At 39.3% G+C, this 22,826-nt stretch overlaps 1 protein-coding gene and 1 long non-coding RNA gene across 4 annotated transcripts in view; one reads left to right on the forward strand and one right to left on the reverse strand.

Annotated features, from left to right (window-relative positions):
- LOC116480570 (zinc finger protein 223) overlaps window positions 1–22,826 on the reverse strand; it is a 52,248-nt gene that overhangs the window by 29,157 nt on the left and 265 nt on the right. The window contains exons 1-4 of one of the 3 annotated variants that reach the window (XM_032172684.2): window positions 16,529–16,635; window positions 14,820–14,946; window positions 14,479–14,571; window positions 8,852–10,172 (exon numbers count right to left, since the gene is read on the reverse strand). In XM_032172684.2, the coding sequence (XP_032028575.1) occupies window positions 8,959–10,172; window positions 14,479–14,571; window positions 14,820–14,946; window positions 16,529–16,570 (1,476 nt within the window). In that variant the 5' untranslated portion in view covers window positions 16,571–16,635 and the 3' untranslated portion in view covers window positions 8,852–8,958. Of the gene's footprint in view, window positions 1–8,851; window positions 10,173–14,478; window positions 14,572–14,819; window positions 14,947–16,528; window positions 16,636–22,826 lie in introns of those variants that run through there. The other 2 variants (XM_058426480.1, XM_058426481.1) reach the window with 2 other exon arrangements.
- Window positions 16,725–21,180, forward strand: LOC131380975 (uncharacterized). Its single transcript, XR_009209336.1, has 3 exons — window positions 16,725–16,892; window positions 16,988–17,128; window positions 18,107–21,180. It is a non-coding gene; the product is annotated as an uncharacterized LOC131380975 (long non-coding RNA).

A 22,826-nucleotide genomic window follows, 5' to 3' on the forward strand; every position in this document is an offset into this window, starting at 1 on the left:
ATTGAGCCCATGATGGCGCTGGCCCCTTCACCAGATGCAACAATAATTCAAGATCATCAGAGCGAGACATGCCATCAGGTACCTCCTAACCCCCCTTACCTCTCTGCATTCCAAGCCCACTTCTTAAACTGTGGCCCTCTCTCCAGAAATTGAAAAGTGGCAACTTTTGGAAAAGATTCCAATTACTCTTTCCCTTGCTGGCAACCAGTAATAAAATTCACTCTTTTTATCATACCTTCCTTTTGTTATTTTGGCTTTTTTCTGTAAGAGATAAGCAGCTGGACCTTCTTTCAGTTATACCAATAGCCCACTCACCTATCATGAATTGGTATATTCCCTTCCCTCACAACACATTGAAAATACTTCTACCATTACACTCACCACAATGCCCAGAGTTAATGCTTCACAGATGTGTCCACTCACTGCCCTGTATAACCCAACAGCAGTGCTTAGAAACCAAGAGCGTGATTACACACAAAGTATCTAAAGCATAATTTATAATGAGAAATTCCTTAATTCCAAAGCGTGAGAATAATTCAAAAATCAAAAACATGGAGGTCAGCATCATTCTAATAAAACATCACTCTGACTAACTCTGTGGCAGGCTTTCCTGAAGTGGATTTGGACAGAGCATCGCAACAAATGTCCTTTACCCACTATTTATTCAGGATACACCCTACTGACTAGTGCCTGCAGGGCCTACTCCAAACCCCTATTGCCATTCCTCTCTCTTCCATAAAGCCTAAAAAATCAAATAATTCTCTTTCTCTGCCTTTGTCTAGCTAGAGATTTTCATGGGACATATTCTGGGAAGTAAGATAGAAGTGGAAGTGAGCAGTCCTCTCCTGACAAGAGATGCTGTGAGGACATAAGGGATTAAGAGAGCAAAAAGGTGATAGCCTCAGTGGATTGTAGGTATTGGCGAGGTACTAAGATTATTGATGCAAGAATGCTGATGGGACTCAGGTGGCAATACAGGTGAAAGTTGTTGCAGACTAGTGCTGCAAATTATTACCGAAGAGTATTTTCTAGGAAGTGACAAGGTTTAGGATATGACCGTGGGAGAGAGCATCCCTTGATATTTCACATGAATCTTGGGTGGATTTTTCCATTTCTGAAAAAAAAATCATTGTGATTACATTAAGGATTGCAGTGAATCTGTAGACCATTTTAGGTGGTATTTACTGCCTTGTAATTTATCTCTCAACTCATTAATAATGGATATACCTTCATTTATTTCTGCCTGTTTTAATTTCCTTCAGTAATTTGTTGCAGAGCTCAGTGTTTAAGTGCTTCTCTTGTCCTTGGTTATGACAGTTCCTAAGTAATTGTTTCTTTTTGATGCTATTGCCAAGGTAAGTATTTTCCTTTTCAGATTTTTTTTTTGTGTGTAGAAATACAAACTACTTCTATACAGGTATTTTTCCTTTTTTTTTTTTTTTGAGACAGAGTCTCGCTGTCGCCCAGGCTGGAGTGCAGTGGCGCGATCTCGACTCACTGCAGGCTCCGCCCCCCAGGGTTCACGCCATTCTCCTGCCTCAGCCTCCCGAGTAGCTGGGAGTACAGGCGCCCGCCACCTCGCCCGGCTAATTTTTTGTATTTTTAGTAGAGACGGGGTTTCACTGTGTTAGCCAGCATGGTCCCGATCTCCTGACCTCATGATCCGCCCACCTCGGCCTCTCAAAGTGCTGGGATTACAGGCGTGAGCCACCGCGCCCGGCCTATACAGGTATTTTTCCTGCAACTTTTTGACTTTGGTAGCTCTAAGAGGTTTTTTTCTTGTGTATTCTGTATAACTTATAAGAACATGTCATCAGCATATAGACACAGTTTTATATGTTTCCAATTTTAACAGGTTTATTTCCTTTTTCTACCTAATTGTTCTGCCTAGAACTTCCCATACTATGTTGACTAGAGGTGGAAAAGTGGAGCAAACTCATTGTGTTCCTGATATTAGAAGAAGAGCTTGCAGTCCTTCACCACTGAATATGAAAATAAGCTCTTGAAATTTTCCACATCTAGCCTTTATTTTGTTGAGATAGTTTCTTTTCTTTTTAGTTGAGTGGTATTTTAATCATGAAAGTGTGAATTTTGTTAAATGAATTTTCTGTATTCACTGATATGATCATGTAGATTATATTTTTTATCTTTCAATCTGTTCATGCAGCATAATACACTAATATTTGTATGTTGAGTCATAAATTATATTTGCATTCCAGGAATAAATGTTTGGTCATTGAGTATAATCCTCTTAATATGCTGCTGAATTTTGCTGGCATTTTATGATAGAGTCTTGCATCAGTATTCACACAGGATGTTGATGTATAATTTTCATGCAATGTCTTTGTCTGGTTTGGTACCATGGTAATCCTGGCCTCAGAGAAGGAACTAGGAAATGTTCCCTCCTCTTGCCTATTTGGGAAGAGGTTGAGAAGTTATGGTGTTAAATGTTCCTTAAATGTTTGGAATAATTCTTACTAAGTAAAATAAGGGTTACTAAAAATAAAAATAAATTTTTTTTTTAAATGGAAGAATTAACCAGTGAAGCCACCTAGTTTTGGGCTTTCTTTGTTGGGAGGCACTGGGTTACTGATTCAATCTCCTTACTAGTTAAGGATCTACTCAGATTTTCTGTCTTCATTATCCATTTTTGGTAGGGTATATGTTTTAAGGGATTTGTCTATTTTATCTAGGTTGTCCAATTTGTTGGCATACGATTAAAGATAGTGCTGTATTATAATCATTTTTATTTCTCTAAAATTTGCAGCAATGTTCACATTTTTATGTGTAAATTTTGTTTCTTGAGGCTTCTCTATTTTTTAGTCAGTCTAACTATAGGTTTCTCAAGTTTCTTAATCTTCTGGAATAACCAACTCTTGGTTTGGTTAATTTTCTGTTTTTCTATTCTCCATTTGTCATTGCCTTAATCAGTATTCTTTCTTTCCTTCTACTAGCTTTCTGGTTCAAATTCTTTGCCTTTTTGTAGTTCATGAATATAAAATTAGGTTGTGAATTTAATGTATTTCTTTCTTTAATATAAGCATTTACAGGTACAAATTTCCCACCTGCTACTGCTTTTACCTCATCCAATAAATTTTGGCACGTTGTTTTTATTTTCAATGGTCTCCATATATTTTCTAATTTCACTTCTAATTTACTCTGACATATAGGTTAGTTAAGAATGTGTTTAGTCTCCACATACTTGTGAACTTTCACTTTTCTTGCTGCTATCATTTCTAGTTTTTGTGATCTAGATTGTAATTGGAAAAAATGTATTTTATTGTATTAAAATTTAAAATTTATTAACACTTTATTTGTGGCCTAATATATAGCTATCCTGGAGAATATTCCATGTGCAAATGAGAAAATGTATATTCTGTTGTTGTGTGGGTTATTCTGTATATGTGTTTTAGGTCAATTTTGTGTATAATATTCTTCAAATCCTCTATTTCCTTACTTATCTTTGTTTGTTTGTTTGTTTTTCTTACTTATCTTTGGTCTGCCTATTTGAAAGTGAGGTATGAAGTGTCCTAGTACAGTTGACCCTTAGTATATGTGAGGGATTGGTTCCAAGAACCCTGGTATATCAAAATGTATACATACTCAAGTCTTGTGGTCAGCCCTGTAGGACCAATGTACATAAAAATTTGGCCCTTCATATATGTGAGTTTCACATCCCATGAATATTGTATTTTCAATCTGAGTTTGGTTGAAAAAAGTTCACACATAAGTGTACCTATGCAGTTCAAATCCATGTGGCTCACAGTCAACTGTATTATTGGGCAGCTACTTCTCTCTTCAATTCTGTATTTGCTTCATATAATTAGGAGCTCTGATGTTTGGTGCACATATGTTTATAATTGTTATATCTTCTTGGTGAAATCATCCTTTTAGTAATATATAATGTTCCTCTTGGTCTCTTCTAACAACTTTTCACTTAAAGTCTAATTTAGCCCTTAGTAAAGCCACTCTTGCTCTCTTTTTATTACTATTTATATGGAATAACTTTTTCCATCCTTTCAGTTTCAATCCATGCATATCATTAGATTTAAGGATATCCCTTGTGCAGAGCATACACTTGGATACTGTTTTTTTCAATGGTTTTGCCAGTCAACATCTTTTGGTTGAGGAGTTTCATTCATTTACACTAAACTCATTATTTGTAGGAAAGGTCTTACCATTTTGTTATTTTTTAAATGTATTACTGCCTTTTGCCCCTAATTTCCTCCATTACTGCCTTCCTTTATATTGAGTCCTTTTTCTGTAGTGATACATTTTGAATCTCTTCTCATTTCCCTTTGTGTGTCTCACTGATATTTTATTTGAAGAAACATAACATTCTACATGCTACAGTCTAAAGTTATAACCATCTATTTAAAATTGATACCAACTTAACTTCAGTCACATGCAAAAACGCTACTCCTTCACAACTTCTGCTTCCCTTCATGTTATGTGACTGGTATCATGTATTGCAACTATACATATTGTGTACCCATTCACATAGATTTACAATCATTTTAATGCATTTTCCTATTACATAGTGTACAAAATAAAAAGTGGAGTAAAAATTAAAATTACAAAAATAGTGAGTTTTACATCATTCATGTAATTTTATTTACTTTAGATATTTATGTTTTCATATGGTTTCAAGTTGCTGTCTAGCGTCCTTTCACTTCAACTTGATGGCATCCCTTTATAACTTCTCATATAAATTGTCGTCTGGTAAAGGACTCTCTTGGCTTTTGTTTCTTTAGAAAAGTATTAATTTATCTCTCATGTTTGAAGGACAGTTTTGCTGAATATTGAATTCTCAGTAGACGACTGTGTGTTTTTGGTTTTTTCAGCAGAGAATACATCATCTATCCTCAGATGTTTGCTGAAAATCTGCTGACATCTTATTGAAGATTCTTTGTACATGACAAGTCATTTTGGACTTGCTGCTGTCAAAATTTTCGTTTGTCTTTGTCCTCCAATAATTTTTAATAATATGTCTCAATTGGGTCTCTTTGATTTTATCTTATGTGAAATTCATTGGGCTTGGATTTACAGAATAATGTGTTCTTCATATATGAGAAGTTTTCAGCCTTTGTTTCTGTAAAGCTCTCTTTGACTTTTTCTGTCTCCTCCTAGGACACCCATAATGCATATATGGTTCCTTGGGTTTCGTGTATTTTTACTCATTTCTTTTTTTTTTTTTGCTTTTGAGACAATAATTTCCTATGACTTATCTTCATGGTCACTCATTCTGATGGTACTGTAGCAGAAGTAGGAACAGTGGGCCTTAGGGGCACTTACCTGTGGCTTCAGGACCTGCTCCAACCCAATCTCGTAAATACCACTTCCAAGTGGAATACCAATGTGCACATACAATTTAAAGATATGGAGTGGCCAACTACACCCAATTCATAATGGAAAGCTTGGCTCACATGCTAATTTGGTAGCCCATGGTTAAGTGCTCTGTCTTTACTAAGTAGGAGGACTGCTTGATGCCAGGAGTTCAAGACCAGCCTGGGCAACAAAGTGAGACTCCATCTGTACAAAAAAAAAAAAAGAGAGAGAGAGTAAACATACGTAGAGGATTTCAGGGCTTCACTACAAAATTCTATGTGTTTGTGTTTTCATTTATCAGTTGTGGCCAGCCACTCTCTCCAAACATCACTATCTGTTTCTGATATTTCAGTCACTTGTGGATCTCCTGGATCATAGGATCCTGCTGGGAGAGAAGCTTATATGACAGCTGGGACATATTGCACAACCTTGTCTCAACTGAGGCAAAATGATTTCAGGTCACTCATAAAAAGCAGAGTAGTACACCACAATGAAGAATAAGTAGCCTCCAACAGCTGAGCAGGGCCACTGGGCATTGGGACACTTTTTTTGGTTTTAGGAAGCATCATATGCTACTTGCCCTACCCCTTAGATTAGAAAGAGTATCTTTATTTTTTTGAGACAGTCTCACTCTGTCACTGAGGCTGGAGTGCAGTGGTGCAATCTTGGCTCACTGCAATCTCTGCCTCCTGGGTTCAAGCGATTTTCCTGTCTCAGGTTCCCAAGCAGCTGGGATTACAGGCACCCACCACCATGCCCAGTTAATTTTTGTATTTTTAGTAAAGACAGGGTTTCATAATGTTGGCCAGGCTGGTCTTAAACTCCTTAAGTGATCCTCCCACCTTGGCCTCCCAAAGTGCTGGGATTACAGGCACGACCACCACGCCTGTCCTAGAAGGAATATCTCAATAGTTTTGCATCAGTGAACTCATGGAAATTTCACTGAAGTGGAAGTCCTATGAATATGTATAGGACTTATTCTCTCCTTCTGATATGCATGTGTCTTACAAACATGTCTAGATTACTTTCTACTTTTTTCTCACCAGGTCCAATCATCACATTAATGTGCCATTTGACAATAAGGATTCAGTCATTGTCAAAAAGAGTGATTATTTCTCCTTTTTAGTACATAGTCGCACAGGTTCATGGCCATAGTTTCCTGTGGAGAACTCTGAAATGTGGTAGGGTCTATTCTCATCCAGTATTGGCCTCCCTTTCATGTAAATGAATGTGGATTTGTAAACTGGACATATCTTGGATTTCACTTTGGGGCTGTGACTCTGTGTTAGGTGATTCCAGTCACCCTTTCCTTCACTTGCAATAGAACGCTTTTGAGTTCTATTGACAGAGTAAAGACAGGGCTTGGCTTCAGTTCACCCCGACTAGAGCGTTCTTTCATGCGTTCCCAATGATCACAAAACCCACACCTCTACCTCACTGCTAAGAATTCCAGGAACTGGCCTTGGGTGATAACCGAAGTTGTGGAGTGTCTCCCTTCAGGATGAAATGCAAAACAATTGATTTACAGCCTTGATGCCACCACCCAGACCACCAGGTGGCCCATTACACAAGATAACCATTGCAACCAGGTAATGCTGACCTGAATGCCCTACCAGTCATGTGCTTTGCCCAGCCCGGCCTTCAAACCCTATCCCTGATGTTAATTCCCACACTTTGCCAAATAAACAATCCCATGAGCTCTTTGAAGGGAGTCAGGAAATTCTCTTTTGTGCTGCCTTCCTTATGTCCGGGCATGAGCTCCAGTGAAGGCTTGTCTGGGAAAATGCTTTCAGTCTCATTTCAATTTCTATTCCAGAGAGCCCAGGAACCTGTGGTTGGTGGCATATTCTTTGGGGATTTGTCTAGGATCATGGGATATGGGGGGCCTTTCTCTCCCTGAGGGGGAGACATGTGAGCTGACAGGACTGCTAGACAAGATTTCTTCATGATTGAAAATCACCTGACTGAACTTTTGATTCAGTGTTACCACAACGGGTGGCTTTCTCCAGCCTCATGGACCTTGCCTCTGCCTCTACTATAGAGAGCTGAAAGCCGGAGGATCGTGACCAACTCAGCATTCCAGTGAGGCTATATGATCAAACAACACACTGTTTATCATGAATGCAGGATGTGGGCAAACTCATATCTGCACCTGCCACCAGAAGGTATGCTGAGTTCAATCACTCCCTGGTGCTGTGCTCCTTGAAGTTATCTACTAAAATATCTGGAGACTACTGTTCAGAGAATGCAGTCATGCAGGCCTGCACCGAGTCAAGCAGCTGACTGACAACCACTTCCTTCTCTCTATCTCCTTTGCTCAATAAATACAAAGAGAGCTAGAAGCTCAGGGCCCTTGTTCACTAGAAGCAAGGAGCCTCCTGACCCCTTCTTCCAACTATACTCTTTTGTCTTTACCTTTATTCTCGTGTTCGTCCTCCTTTGTTCAGTCCAACAGGGATTGGGGCCACTCACCCTACCAGCCAATGATTTTCTTTTTTTTTTTTCTTTTGAGACGGGGTCTAACTCACCCAGGCTAGAGTGCAGTGATGTGATCTTAGCTCACTGCAACCTCTGCCTCCCAGGCTCAAGTGATCCTCCTTCCTTAACCTCCTAAGTAGCTGATACTACAGGCATGTGCCACCGTGCCCAGCTACTTTTTGTATTTTTTTAGAGACAGGGTTTCCTCATGTTGCCCAGGCTGGTCTTGAACTCCTAGACTCAAGCAATCTGCCCACCTTGGCCTCTCAAAGTGCTGGGATTACAGGAATGAGCCACCATGCCCAGTCAATCCCTTCCCTTTTTCGTTTCTCTCTTTTCCTCTTCCTATCTTCTTTCTTACTCAGGGTGCTTTGCCTCTCCTTTCCTAATCCTTACTGGCTTGTGTTGCCTGAATAGACATCCAAGAGGAATGGGTGGAAAGTTTCCCTGTCTTACTGATCCGAGTCACCTGAATAGACATCCATGCAGGATGAATCGAAAAGGTCGGCTTTGCAGGCGGGATCAACCTGGCAAGCAGTGGGATGGACTGCACCCCTCCCCTGGACTAAGTTCGTTCATGTTCCAGTCCCAAGAAAAATCTCTCTCTCCCTCTTTTCCTCTCTCTGTCACCCTGGCCCTTGATCCTGTAACTTTATTCAAAACTCCGCACTACTCAGCACTTTGGGAGGCTGAGGCGGGCGGATCACGAGGTCAGGAGATCAAGACCATCCTGGCTAACACAGTGAAACCCCGTCTCTACTAAAAAATACAAAAAATTAGCTGGGTGTGGTGGCGGGTGCCTGTAGTCCCAGCTACTCAGGAGGCTGAGGCAGGAGAATGGCCTGAACGTGGGAGACGGAGCTTGCAGTGAGCCAAGATCGTGCCACTGCACTCCAGCCTGGGCGATAGAACGATACTCCGTCTCAAAACAAACAAACAAACAAACAAACGAACTCCTCACTACTTCACTTCTAATGTTCTACAGCACTAAAGGTGAATATAATCAACAGCAACTTGTTTTCAAATCCAAAAAACAGATTTTCAATTTTTTCCAACATAAATCATGTTTCAGGTGATACACAAATTAAACTGATTTAATCAGCACACATTATATACATGTATCAAATTTCACACTCCATAAGTATGTATAACTTATATGTCATTTAAAAATAATGATAAAATTATATCCAGATTCAAGCGCCTCTTGTAGCGCCTCCCACAGTCCTCACATTTGGATGGGTTTTCTCCACTGTGGTCTCTTTGTTGGTCTTTACAGTATGACCGGTGTACAAGCCTCTTTCCACAGTCTTCACATTTCAATGGTTTTCTTTGGCAGTGGAGTTTCTTATGATTCAAAATACTAGAAGCATGTCTAAAGCTCTTCCCACAGTTATCACAGTTATAAGATCTCTCTCCTGTGTGGGTTCTATGGTGGAAGTCAAGACCTGACTTACTAATGTAACCCTTCCCACACTCCTCACATTTGTATGGCTTTTCTCCAGTGTGGACTCGTTGATGGACCAAAAGATATGAGGACCATTTGAAGCTCTTCCCACATTCTTTACAATTATATGGTTTCTGTCCCATATGAATCATCTGATGCTTATGCAAATCTAGCCTATCAATGAAACTTCTTCCATACTCTTCAGATTTGTACAGTTTCTCTGCTGTGTGGACCATGCAATGCCTATTAAGACTTGACCTAAGACAGAAGCTCTTACCACATATTTCACATTTGAATGGCTTCTCCCCAGTATGAATTCTCTGATGTTTCTGAAGCTGGAAATTGTGCATGAAGGCCTTCCCACATTTCTCACAATTATAAGGTTTCTCTCTCATGTGTAATTTGCAATGAACTTTAAGTGCTGATCTACATCTGAAGCCTTTCCCACACTGCTCACATTTGAATGGTTTCTCTCCAGTGTGGACACTTTGATGAGTTTGCAGACGTGAGCTCTGACTAAATTCCTTACCACACACATCACACTTATAGCATTTCACTCCCATGTGGACCCTCTGATGAATATGAAGGGCTGAGATGTAACAGAAGCTTTTTCCACACTCATCACAGGTATGAGACTTCTCTCCTGAATATAATTGCTGAGGAAGATCAAAGATGGAAACATCACTGAAAGACTGTTTACACTTTTCACCCTGGAAAGGTTTTTCTCTTGTCTGAACTGTAGATATTCTTGCTTTAATTTGGGAGGGGCCATCATTTTGTTCAAATAACTGAGAGTTATTTATAGTGGAATCTTGAGACCTGGTTAAGTCACTTGCAATTTGTTCCCAAATTTGCTTGCAGGAAAATTCTTCATGTGTTCCTGCTTCTGGAACAGTCTGCATCTCAGTTTGGATTTTGCCTCCTATAAGGACACAGAATTAAGACATGTGGACAAGCAAGCCAGGCACGTTGGCTCATACCTGTAATCCCAGCACTTTGGGAGGCCGAGGCAGGTGGATCACGAGGTCAGGAGTTTGAGACCATCCTGGCCAACATGGTGAGGCCCTGTCTCTACTAAAAATACAAAAATGAGCCAGGCATGGTGGCACGCACCTGTAATCCCAACTACTCAGGAGGCTGAGGCAGGAGAATCGCTTAAACCTGGGAGGCAGAGATTGTGGTGAGCCAAGATCAGGCCATTGCACTCCAGCCTGGGCAACAGAGTGAGACTCCGTCTCAAAAAACAAACAAACAAACAAAAAAACAGAAACAAACAAACAAAACACCAAACAAGACATGTGGACAAGTAAAGTCTTTGTTCAGTATTTTCAAGACTTCACACTTAGGATGCAGGATTTAACTTTTAATGAACGTTCATTTTCTGTTTTCCAAGTGCACCCTGGATTCTGGTTTGCATGAGATCAATTTAGAACCACACCATGTCTCATATGTAAAATTCTGGATAGAAATAAAATACTTATTTAAAAAATTAATATATACACTTCACTTGTTGCTATTTCTAGTGAATTTTTTAGTCTCAAATTTTGTGTGGTAAATTATAAAGCTAAAATACTACATACATAGTGAAATATGAATCCAAAGGAACTTTAAGGAGAAGCAATAACAGAATAAATAATTTGTATATTTGTCTGTTATACATCCTTACAAAGAAGTTAACCTAACTTGAAAGATGTCAGGACATTGTTGTCAGCATCTGAGAGGTAATCTCTAGGATCTTGAAGTGTCATGCCTGAGGAGAGTCTCTTTGCTTGAAGGTAAAACCTGGGTAACTCTGGATAGTGAAACAATATTATTTAGGGTTGTGACTGGCTACTCCTTTGGGGCATGGGGGGTGGTACTCCTCACATCAGAAAGAACATCAGTGTGATTCATGGAGGGGCTTTACCTCACAGGGAATCAGTGAACCAGGAGACTAAATAACCACATGGGAATCAACCAACCAATCATGGCTATGAAATGGAGCCCCAGTAATTACTCTGGATCCCAGCACTTAGGTAAGTTTCCCTGATTGGGAGTTATCTGGGTCTAAGTCACATGCTAATCCTGGCAATGTAATATACCCCACTCCACTGGGAGAATACAATAGAAAATAAAGATTTGGTACTTCCCTGGTCTCTGTCTTATTTGGTTTGTCTCTTGGTTAACTATAATATGCATGTTTTCCCTGTAAGAATCAGTAACTGAGGATAAAAGCATTCAGTGAATTCTAAGAGTCTTTCTAGCAAATTACTAAACATGAAGATAGTTTTGAAAAGCTGCCAAATTTTCACTTGATGTGAAGTGAGAGCAGTCCTCTGTAAAACGTCCCACTAAACTTCATAGTTGGTTGAACTCTTCACAATGCTAAACACCAAACACCTCAGAGTGTTTAATATGTATACATTCAAAGTATTCCCCCACAATAATTTTACACATGTATAAAACTACTTAATCTTATTTTTTCTGTTTTGATATAGATAGTAAGTAACTTGGTTATCTGAAAGAGCACAGGCACAGACAACTGTAGTTCTGAGGGGAATCTGAAAAGCTGTCCTTCCAGGGGTTCACAAAGGGGGATGCTCCCGATCAGACAATCAAAGTTGTTAAGAAACACGTGGAATGAAAAGAAAGTCTATGATGTAAACAGGCTTTATAACTTTTTATACTCAAGACTATGCCTCAATGAGCTGAAATAAAGTTAAAACCTGCAATAAACATTTACAAAACAAGAACTAGAATGAAAATTATTACAGCATTATGACAAGCAGGAAAAATGTCAGTACATGAATTGCTTACTAAAGCCACTCACACACATCTACACACATGAAAAATGTTTGTCCAGATTACATTGAAAGATATGTTTCTTACTATGGCTCATGCTCACAAAATGTTTAGAACTTTGTCAGGATATTACCAAGTCCTGAATTAGGTAAATTTTTCCAATGGAAAGATAACTTGCAAGTTTTTCCAATGGAAAGAATCTTGGAAAATATTCATTGGTAAGTATGTACCTTTCAGTACACAGTAGTACATGGATATATTTAATATGCTGTCATGTATAAATAAGAAGTCTGTAAAGAGAAGTGGGAGTATCTTTTGGGAGGTTTCTATTTTGAGAACAGTTTCCCAATTCCTTCCAGGTCATAAAGTTCACGAGATGAAAATACAACACTATATCTCTATAAAGAAAGATTTCTGTAAAATCTATATTCCTTCACATTTTTGACAATTAAATTTGTATAAAGACGCAGAAATAGACACCACATTTTTTGAAGAAAAACGTGGAAATATAAGCAACATTCAGCTCACAGATATAAAGAATTTCTCACAGACATGAACATGGTCCTTAAGGAAAGCTCCAGGGTAAGCCCCAGGGAAGGCACGTTTCTCAGTGTGGTCATGAAAACCATGCTTGAAAGTTTCCACGGGATGTGGGTCAACTGCACACACAGAAAACCAAACATGTCAAGAGAACCTAAGGAAGTCAAAATTGGATAAGCAGCCATGCACAGACAAAAAAACAAACAAACAAACAAACAAAAACTGTCCTGCAACATATAGTCAGCCTCTATATCTGTGGGTTCAGCATACATGGATTCAACCGACAGTGCATCAGAAGTATTTGGAAAAAAAAAATTCCACAGAGTTCCACAAAGCAAAACTTGAATTTCTCACATTGAGTCCTACACATTGAATCCATGTGAATAAAGCGATGGGTAGGCATTGCATTTGGTGTTATACCTAATCTAGACATGACTTAAAGTATATGAAAGGGTGTATGTAGGATATACACAAATACTTTACATGTAGAAGGGACTTGAGCACCCTTGGCTTTTGGTATCCTCAAGGGAGTCCTGGAATCAAACCCCATGGCTACGAAGGCATGACTATATAACATTCACTCTGGTATGTCTGTCACTTATTAGCTATCTCCATGATTCTTATAGACAGTCAAGTCCTCTCATCCATTAATTCATTCATAAGAATACCAAATATTTATAGATACCTGCCATGTACCAGCAGTATTCTAGGTGCTGAAGATGCAGTCATAAAGAAACAGATAAATGCCTTCAAGAGATTACATTGCAAAGGGGAGAGGTGACCTATCAGTAGACAAAAATACATGAGACACAACACGGCAGGCCAAGAAGAGTAAAGATAGGATAGTATTTTCAATAAGGTGCTTGGAGACGACCTCTCCCATGATATTAAAACTGAGCAGAGAGCTGCATAAACTAAAAGAGGGGTCAGTAAGTTTTGTGGGGACAGTGTATTCCAATCAGAGAGAAGAGCAAGTGAGGGCTCGGAGGCAGAAGCTTTTGTAGTAGAGAAAATAATCATTCCTGAAAGATGTCTACATCCAATCCTCAGAACCTATGAACATGTTACGTTCCACAGCAAGGGAGATTAAGGCTGCAGATGCCATTGAGGTCACTAGCCAGCTAAGCAGAAAGTGGGAGGGTCATCCTGAATCATCCAGGAGTGATGAATACTATCACAAGGGACCTGAAAGGTGAAAGACGAAGGCATAAGAAGAGTGGCAGAGGGAGCATGACTATAGAAGAATGGTCAGGGATGCAACGTAGCTGCTTTTGAAGATGGAGGAAGGGAAAGAAGAGCCAAGGATTGTAGACAGTGACTACAGACTGGTAAACCAAAATGAAGTCTTCTCCTCATGAGCATCCAGAAAGGAACAAAGCCCTAAGACAGCTTGATATTTGCCCAGTAAGATGTGTCAGACTTCAGGCCTACAGAAGAGAAAGATAGGTGTTTCTTGTTCAGTCTGCTGAGTTTTATGTCACTGGCCACAATAGGCAATACGATGTCCTTGGCAGGACAGAGAAACAGCAGGGAGGACAATGTGCCTGGAAAAGATGGAGCAAGGGGGAGAGGACAGGAGATGCAGTCAGACAGTGTGGGATGAAGAGCAGATCATAGGATCTACAAAAGCCACTTAAAGAGGTTGTAACACTAATAAAAACAAGAAGCCGGAAAGGCTTTGAGCTGAGGAATGGCAGTGTGACTTCCCCTTCCTAAGGATTACTTTGGCTACCGTGAGAACGGATGGAAGGGTGGGAAGGGTGGGAGCAGGGGCATCAGCAGGGAGGAGGTTGTAATAATCCAGGAAACACATTCGGCCATTTACCCCAAAATGCTGGAAATGGGCATGGACAGAAGTAAAACACAAAGGAATCACATGCAGGGACACACAATTGCTTGGTTCTTACCCGAATTCCCTTCTCTTTGGCTTGTTGTCTCCATCACCCAAAACTTTTCTTCCCTTAGGAAGTGGAAAGTATCTCCATGGAATGGTTGATGCCCTGTGAACAGGCAAAGTCACGTGCTTAATCCCAACATATTCAAGGTAATATCATGTTGGTGCAAACGTAATTGCAGTGTACCATTACTTCCAATGACAAAAACCACAATTACTTTTGCACCAACCTAATAGCTAGGCAAAATTTACTGGAAATGTAGGTTCTCACTGCACACTCAAACTTGAAAACCCTAGGGTTAAAAAACCACTCCTGGGGCCTGACATTCCATTACAGAGGGTGCCTGTCCTCACCCACTGAGAGCAGGTTCCTGAAGTTCTCAAGCATCACATCTCGGTATAGCTTCCTCTGGGCAGGGTCCAGCAGCCGCAGCTCCTCCTCAGTGAAGACCACAGCCACATCCTTAAAGGTCACTGCCTCCTACAACATCAAGCAGATGTCACCTTGATCTTATGGCTAAGGACTATTGGGAGACAGCAGCATTGCATTGGCACAAGGGACAAGTGTAAAGTTGTTTTGGATCTTGAGAGACATAGGTCAGCTTATAGATTTCCTACTTATTCTGTTTGTGTCCTCACAATGACTGATTAGGCAATAGGGGTTTGGAATGGAGGCTGCACACACCAGTCAACAGGGTGTGTCCTGAATAAGTAGTGGGTAAAGGACATTTACTGAGATGCTATCTCCAACTCCACTTTAGGAAAGCTTGCTGCAGAGTTAAGAGTGATATAGTCCAAATGCTCTGTTTGAGCCGCGGGCCCTTTGATGGAAATGAGGCTGAGGCAGGAGAATCACTTGAACCCGAGAGGCGGAGGTTACAGTGAGCCAAGATTGCACCACTGCACTCCAGCCTGGGCAACAAGAGCGAAACTCTGTCAAAAAAAAAAAAAAAAAAAGCCAAAAAGAAAACATCCCTCGTCAAAAAAAAAAAAAAAAGAAAAAAAAAAAAAAAAAGAGAGAGAGAAAGAAAATAGTAAATAAAGTTAAAAAAAAAAAAAAGCAAAAAACAAACAAAAACTCCTATAGACCTCCAAGCCCCTGAGCCTTGCCTCAAGGTGCCTTCAATCAAGTCCTAACTTACGTTCTCCACCTGTTCCCAGCTAGTACCTCTGCCTCAATGAGAATTGCATTCAAGAGGTGATCAACTCAGGCTCTGACCTGGACTGCCTAGGTTTCAACCCCTGCTCCACCTGTGTCTCACGCCTATCTTTAAAAAAGCAGTACCTCTCCACAGTGCCACTGTGGAGATCATGTATTTTGGGGTATAAAGTACTTGGAATAAAGTTACCAATTAAGGCTTAATTATTATCGACACCCATGCCCGAGGGACAAATCCTACACACTCTCCGTTGAGATAAGCATCTCTGTCAAAGAAAAAAGCCAAGGATCACTCATGTAGAGCTTTGCCCTCAGTAGCCAAGAAGTCCCTTCCTGCGGCTCTTTTGGAAAGGTCGGGCTGGGGAAAAAGAAAGCTGTGAAACACCCTGACCGTTTTGCTGTCCCCCATAAAAGTTAAATGCTCCCCTCGCTTTCCTAAAAAGAGGTCAGAAGGCGTCAGGGATCATCCAGCGTCCTGCAGGTATCAGGCAGAAGGGCCGGGGCCCCTGCAGCTGGAGCTCTGACCCCATCCGAGGACCTGACAGGCTTCGTGGGAAATTAACAAGAGAACACCAGACACCAAGTGACAGGGACTGCTTTTAAGGCTCTCATTTGTGTTACCTCTTTCAGGTCCCAAAATGATTCCATTAGGATGGTCCGAAAAGTCCCGTTACAAAACAAACAAACAAAAAACCAGCAATGGAAGATAAACGGACATTAAGTGACACTCCACACCACACTGAAAGGGGCCGCACACGTAGGGAGGAGGGAGACGGACTAAGCGAGGTCAAAGCAGGGCACACCGGGCCGCGCCAATCCCACTCCCTGAGACGCTGGCAGAGCCCCCCGGGGCCAGAAGGCTCAGCTGACGGGAACGGCAATCCCCGCCCGCGCCCCTCCAAACCTCTGTTCTCCGCCCAGGCTTCTTTTCTCCTGGATCGATCATTGGGTGGTTGCGAGCCCCAAGCAAAGGAGACTCGTTCCGAAAGACTCGCAAGATGTGGAAATGACTCAAACTACTATGGTAAGTGAAATAGCAACGTCACAGTTGGGGACCGGAAGTGCTCGAGCCTCCACAGAGCGCCTGGACTCCACTTCCCAGAATTCCCCGAACTCGCCCGTCTGAGACAAAGGGCCCGCGACTCAAACAGAGCATTTGGACTATATCACTCTAACTCTGCAGCAAGCTTTCCTGAAGTGGAGTTGGAAATAGCATTTCAGTAAATGTCCTTTACTCACTACTTATTCAAGACACACTCTGTTGACTGGTGCGTGCAGTCTCCATTCCAAACCCCTATTGCCATTCCTATCGCTTCCATAAAGCCTAAGAAATCGAATATTTTCTTTCTCTGCCTTCATCTAGCTAGAACTTTTCATGGGACACAATTTTGGGAAGTGGGACATTAGGAGAAGTGAGCTGTCCTCTCCTGACAAGAGATGTGCTTGGTAGGCTGTGAGTACACGAGGAGTTAAAAGAGTAAAAAGGTGATCGTCTCAGTGGACTGTAGGTATTGGCGAGGTTCTGATATTACTGATGCTAGCATGCTGGTGGGACCGAGGTAGAAATACAAGTCAAAGTTGTTGGAGAGTAGTGCTGCAAATTATTATGGAGGAATGTTTGCTAGAAAATGACGAGGTCTAAAATACGACCATGGGAGAGAGTGTCCCTTGATTTTTCACATGAATCTTAGGTGGATTTTTTCATTTCTGAGAAAAATGTTACTCTGATTAAGGATTGCATTGAATCTATAGATATAGATATTGACAGCCTTGCAATATCAAGTCGCCCAATCCATTAGTAATGGATATATCTCCATTTATTTGTGCCTTCTTTAATTTTTTTTTTTTTTTTTTAAATAGAGTCTCACTCTGTCACCCAAGCTGGAGTGCAGTGGCACAATCCTGGCTCACTGCAACCTCTGCCTCTTGAGTTCAAGCGATTCTCTTGCCTCAGCCTCCCGAGTAGCTGGGATTACAGGCACGTACCACCATGCCTGGCCAATTTTTGTATTTTTAGTGAAGACAGGGGTTTCACCATGTTGGCCAGGCTGATCTCGAACTCCTGGCCTCAAGTGATCCGCCTGCCTGGGCCTCCCAAAGTGCTGGGATTACAGGCATAAGCCACCGCGCCTGGGGTGCCTTCTTTAATTTTCTTTAGTAAGATGTTGCAAAATTCAGTGTCCAAGTGTTTCTTGTCATTGGTTAAGACGGTTCCTAAGTAATTTATTTTTTTAATGCTATTGCAAAGGGAACTATTTTCCTTTTCAGATTAATTGTTTTTGTAAAGAAATACAACTGCTTCTTCTATGTAGATATTTTTCCTGCAACTTTTCGACTTTGCTAGCTCTAAGAGTTTTTTTTCTTGTGAATTCTTTAGAATTTTTATATATAAGAACATGTCATTAGCATATAGACACAATTTTACCTCTGTTTCCGATTTTAATAGCTTTATTTTCTTTTTCTATCTAATTGTTCTGCATAGAACTTCCAATACTACCTTGACTAAATGTGGGAAAAGTGGAGAAAACTCATTGTGTTCCTGATATTAGAAGAAAAGCTTTCAGTCTTTCACCGTTGAGTATGACAATCAGCTCTGAGAATTTCCATATATAGCCTTTATTTTGTTGGGGTAGTTTATTCTCCTTTTAGTTATTTGGTATTTCAATCATGAAAAGGTGCCAGGTGCTGAATTTTGTGAAACTGAATGTTCTGCATTCACTGACATGATATGATTTATACCTTTCAATCTGCTCATGTGTTGTATTACATTGATATTTGTATGTTGAACCATAACTATATTTGCCTTCCAGGAATAAAACAGTTTGGTCATTAAGTGTAACCCTTTTAATATGCTGCTGGATCTTGCTGGTATTTTGCTGGTGGATTCTTGCATCAGTATTCATAAGGGATATTGGTGTATAATTTTATTGAAATGTCTTTTTCTGGTTTGGCATCAGGGTAATACTGACCTTACAGAAGGATCAAAGAAGTGTTCTCTCTTCTTGCATTTTTGGGAAGAGATTGAGTAGCTATGGTGTTAAATGTTCCTTAAATGGGTTGAAGCATTTGCCAGTGAAGCCATCTGGTCCTGGGCTTTTCTACATTGGGAGGTTTTGGATTACTGATTCAATCTCCTTACTAGTTAGAGGTCTACTCAGATTTTTTGTCTTCATAATTCAGATTTGGTAAAGTGTATGCTTTAAGGAATTTGTCTATTTCATCTAGTTATACAAATTCTTGGCATACAATTGTATACTCTATTATAATCATCTTTATTTCTGTAAAAATTGGTAAAAATGTCCCCTGTTGTTTCTGATTTAGTTTCTTGAACCTTCTCTCTTCATTTTTTATTCAATCTCACTGAAGTTTTCATAATTTTCTTATGAAAATAACCAATTCTCGGTTTCGTTGATTTTCTTGGTTTTTCTATTCTCTATGTATCATTGCTTTAATGTTCATTATTTCCCTCCTTCCACTAGCTTTCTTATTCAGATTCTTTTTTTGTAGTTCATGAATGTAAAATAGGGTTGTGAATTTGAGATATTTCTTCTTTTTTAATATAAGCATTTACAGGTACAAATTTCACACCTATTACTGCTTTTTTTCTCATCCCACCAGTTTTTACACGTTGCTTTTATTTTCAGCTCTCTCCAGATATTTCTAATTTTACTTTTAATTTAGTCTGACATGTAGATTATTTAAGAATGTGTTGTTTCATTCCCACATACTTGTGAATTTTCCACTTTTCATGCTGCTATTGATTTCCAGGTTTTTTTTGGCTAGGTTATAATTGGAAAAAAATATTTCCTATGGTACTAAAGTTTTAAATTTATTAAGATTTAATAAATTTAGTTTAATTAGTTCCCACGTGTCAACTTTAGTTTTATGGCATAACATATGGCCTACCCTGGAGAGTGTTTCATGTACAAATAAGAAAATGTGTATTCTGTTGTTGTTGTATGAGGTATTCCGTATGTGTCTTTTAGGTCCAATTGGTATGTAGGGTTTTTCAAGTTCTTTATTTCATTATTATCTTCTGTCTGGTCTTCTTATCTATTTGAAAGTGAGGTATGCAATGTCATTCCTCACAGAATTATAAAAAACTATTCTAAAATTCATATGGAGTTGACTCCTTAGTGGAGTAGGCAGAACATCAGTCTCATAAAATTCATACGGAACCAAAAAAAGAGCCTGAATAACCAAAGTAATCCTCACCAAAAAGAATAAAGCTAGAGGCATCACACTACCAAACTTCTGATTACTGTAAGGCTACAGTAACCAAAACAGTATGGTACTGGCACAAATACAGACATATAAACCAATGAAACAAAATAGAAAACTCAGAAATAAAGCCACACACCTACAACTATCTGATCTTTGACAAAGGCAACAAAAACAAGCAACAAGGAAAGGACTCTCTATTCAATAAATGGTGCTGGGATAACTGGCTAGCCATATGCAGAAGAATGAAACTAGACCCTTACCTTTCACTATACCCAAAAATTAACACAAGATGGATTCAAGATTTAAGTATAAGACCCCAAACTACAAAAATCCTACAAGAAAAAAAACAGAAAATACCTTTTTTGACATCAGCATTGGAAAGAATTTTTGGCTAAGTCCCCAAAAGCAGTTACAAGAAGAGTAAAAGTTGACAAGTGGGAACTAATTAAACTAAAGAGCTTCTGCACAGCAAAAGAAACTGTAACAGACAGCTTAAAGCATGGAGAAGATATTCACAAACTATGCATCCAACAAAGGTCTAATATCCAGAATCTATACGGAACTGAAACAAATCAACAAGCAAAAACCAAATAACACCATTAAAAAATAGGCAAAGGACATGAACAGACAGTTCCCAAAAGACTCAATACACACAGCCAACAAACATATGAAAATATGCTCATCATCTCTAACCATTTTAGACAACTGTAAATCAAAACCACAATGAGACACCATCTCACAGCAGTCAGAATGGCTATTAAAGAAGTCAAAAAACAACAGCTGGTAAGGCTGTAGAGAACAGGGAATGCTTATACACAGTTGATAGGAATGTAAATTAGTTCAGCCACTGTTAAAAGCAGTTTGGAGATTTCTCAAAGAACTTAAAATGGAACTACAATTCAACCCAGCAAGCCTATTACTGGCTATATACCCAAAGAAAAATAGATTATTATACCGAAAGACACATGCACTTGTATGTTAAGCACCATGGAATGCTATGCAACCATAAAAAAAGAATTGAAATCATGTCCTTTTCAGTAACGTGGATGGAGGTGGAGGACATAATCCTAAGTGAATTAACATAGGAACAGAAAACCAAATACTGTATGTTCTCACTTATAAGTGGGAGCTAAACACTGATCACACATGGACATAAACATGTGAACAATAGTCACTGTGAACTAGTAGAGGGGAAAAGTAGGGTGTGGCGCATGTGTTGAAAAACTACCTATTGGATACTATGCTCACTATCTCGGTGCAATATACCCATGTAACAAACCTGCACATATACCCACTGTATCTAAAACAAAAGTACAAATTTTAAAAAAGAAAGTGAGGTATGAAGTGTCCTACTACAGTTGTCCCTCAGTTTACATGGGCAATTGTTTCCAGGAACCCTGTATATACCAAAATCCACACATACTCAAGTTTATGGAACCCGTGCATACAAAAAGTTGGCCCTCCATATATGAGGGTTTCACATCCTGTGAATATTGTGTTTTCAATGTGTGTTTCACTAAAAAAAAATCTAACATATAATTGGACCTGTGAAGTTCAAATCCATGTGGTTCAAGGGTCAACTGTATTACTGGGTAGCTGCCTATTTCTCTCTTTTAATTCTGTATTTGCTTCATATAATTTGGAGCTCTGATGTGTGGTACACATATGTTTATAATTGTTATATCTTCTTGGTGAAATCACCCTTTAGCATTATATAGTTTTTCTTTGTCTCTGCCACCCTTTTCTGCCACCCTTTCTGTCTTTTTGCTACTATTGATACAGAAAAACTTTCCCATCCTTTCACTTTAAGTCTATGCATGTTATTAGATCTAAAGCAAATCCCTTGTGCAGAACATACACTTGGATACTGTTTTTTCAATCAATTTACCAAACTACATCTTTTCATTAGGGTGTTTAATTCATTTATGGTAAATCAGTTATTCATAGGGAAGGTCTTACCATTTTATTTGTTTCTATATGTTTAATTCATTTATGGTAAATCAATTATTCATAGGGAAGTTCTTACCATTTTGTTTCTATATGTTTAATTCATTTATGGTAAATCAATTATTCATAGGGAAGGGTTTACCATTTTATTTCTTTCTATATGTCTTCTGGCTTTTTTGCCTCATATCCTCCATTACTGCCTTCCTTGATGTTGAGTTCTTTTTCTGTAGTGATACATTTTGAATCTCTTCTTATTTCCCTTTGTGTATGTTTCATTAGTATTTGTAGTTAGAAACATGTAACATTTCTGATTCATGGACTTGCATGTAACATTCTACATGTAACATTCTAAAGTTGTAGCAAACTGTTTTCCGTGAATACCAGCTTAACTTCAATCACGTGCAAAAACACTACTCATTCACAGCTTCTCCCTCTCCCCACTTTGTACAACTGATGTCATATATTACGTCTATACATATTGTCTACCCATTCACATAGATTTATCTCTCAAGTTAGAAGGACAGTTTGGCTGAATGTTGAATTCTCAATAGACGTGTGTGTGTGTATGTGTGGGTATGTGTTTTTAGCAAAGAATATATCATCTAGTCTCAGACGTTTGCTGAGAAATCTGCTGACATATTCATTAAAGATTTCTTTGTACATGACAAGTCACTTTGGACTTGCTGCTGTCAAATTTTTCATTTGTCTTTGGTTTCCAACAATTTTTTAATAATATGTCTCAGTTGGGTCCCTTTGGGTTTATCTTACTTGAAACGCATTGAGCTTCTTGGATTTACAGAATGATGTGTTTTTCATATTTGAGAAATTTTCAGCTTTTATTTCTGTAAATAATCTCGCTCGGCTTTCTTTCTCTCTACCCAGGACAACTATAATGCACATGTGGTCCTTTAGGCTTTGTTTACTTTTAATCACTTCATTTCTTTTTGCTGCTGTGACACAATAATTCATAGGACTTGTCTTCATGTTCACTCATTCTGAAGGTAACATAGTAGGAGTAGGGGTCATGGGCC

This window comes from Hylobates moloch, unplaced genomic scaffold (genome assembly GCF_009828535.3).
Source record: "Hylobates moloch isolate HMO894 unplaced genomic scaffold, HMol_V3 SCAFFOLD_13, whole genome shotgun sequence".
NCBI lineage: Eukaryota > Metazoa > Chordata > Mammalia > Primates > Hylobatidae > Hylobates > Hylobates moloch.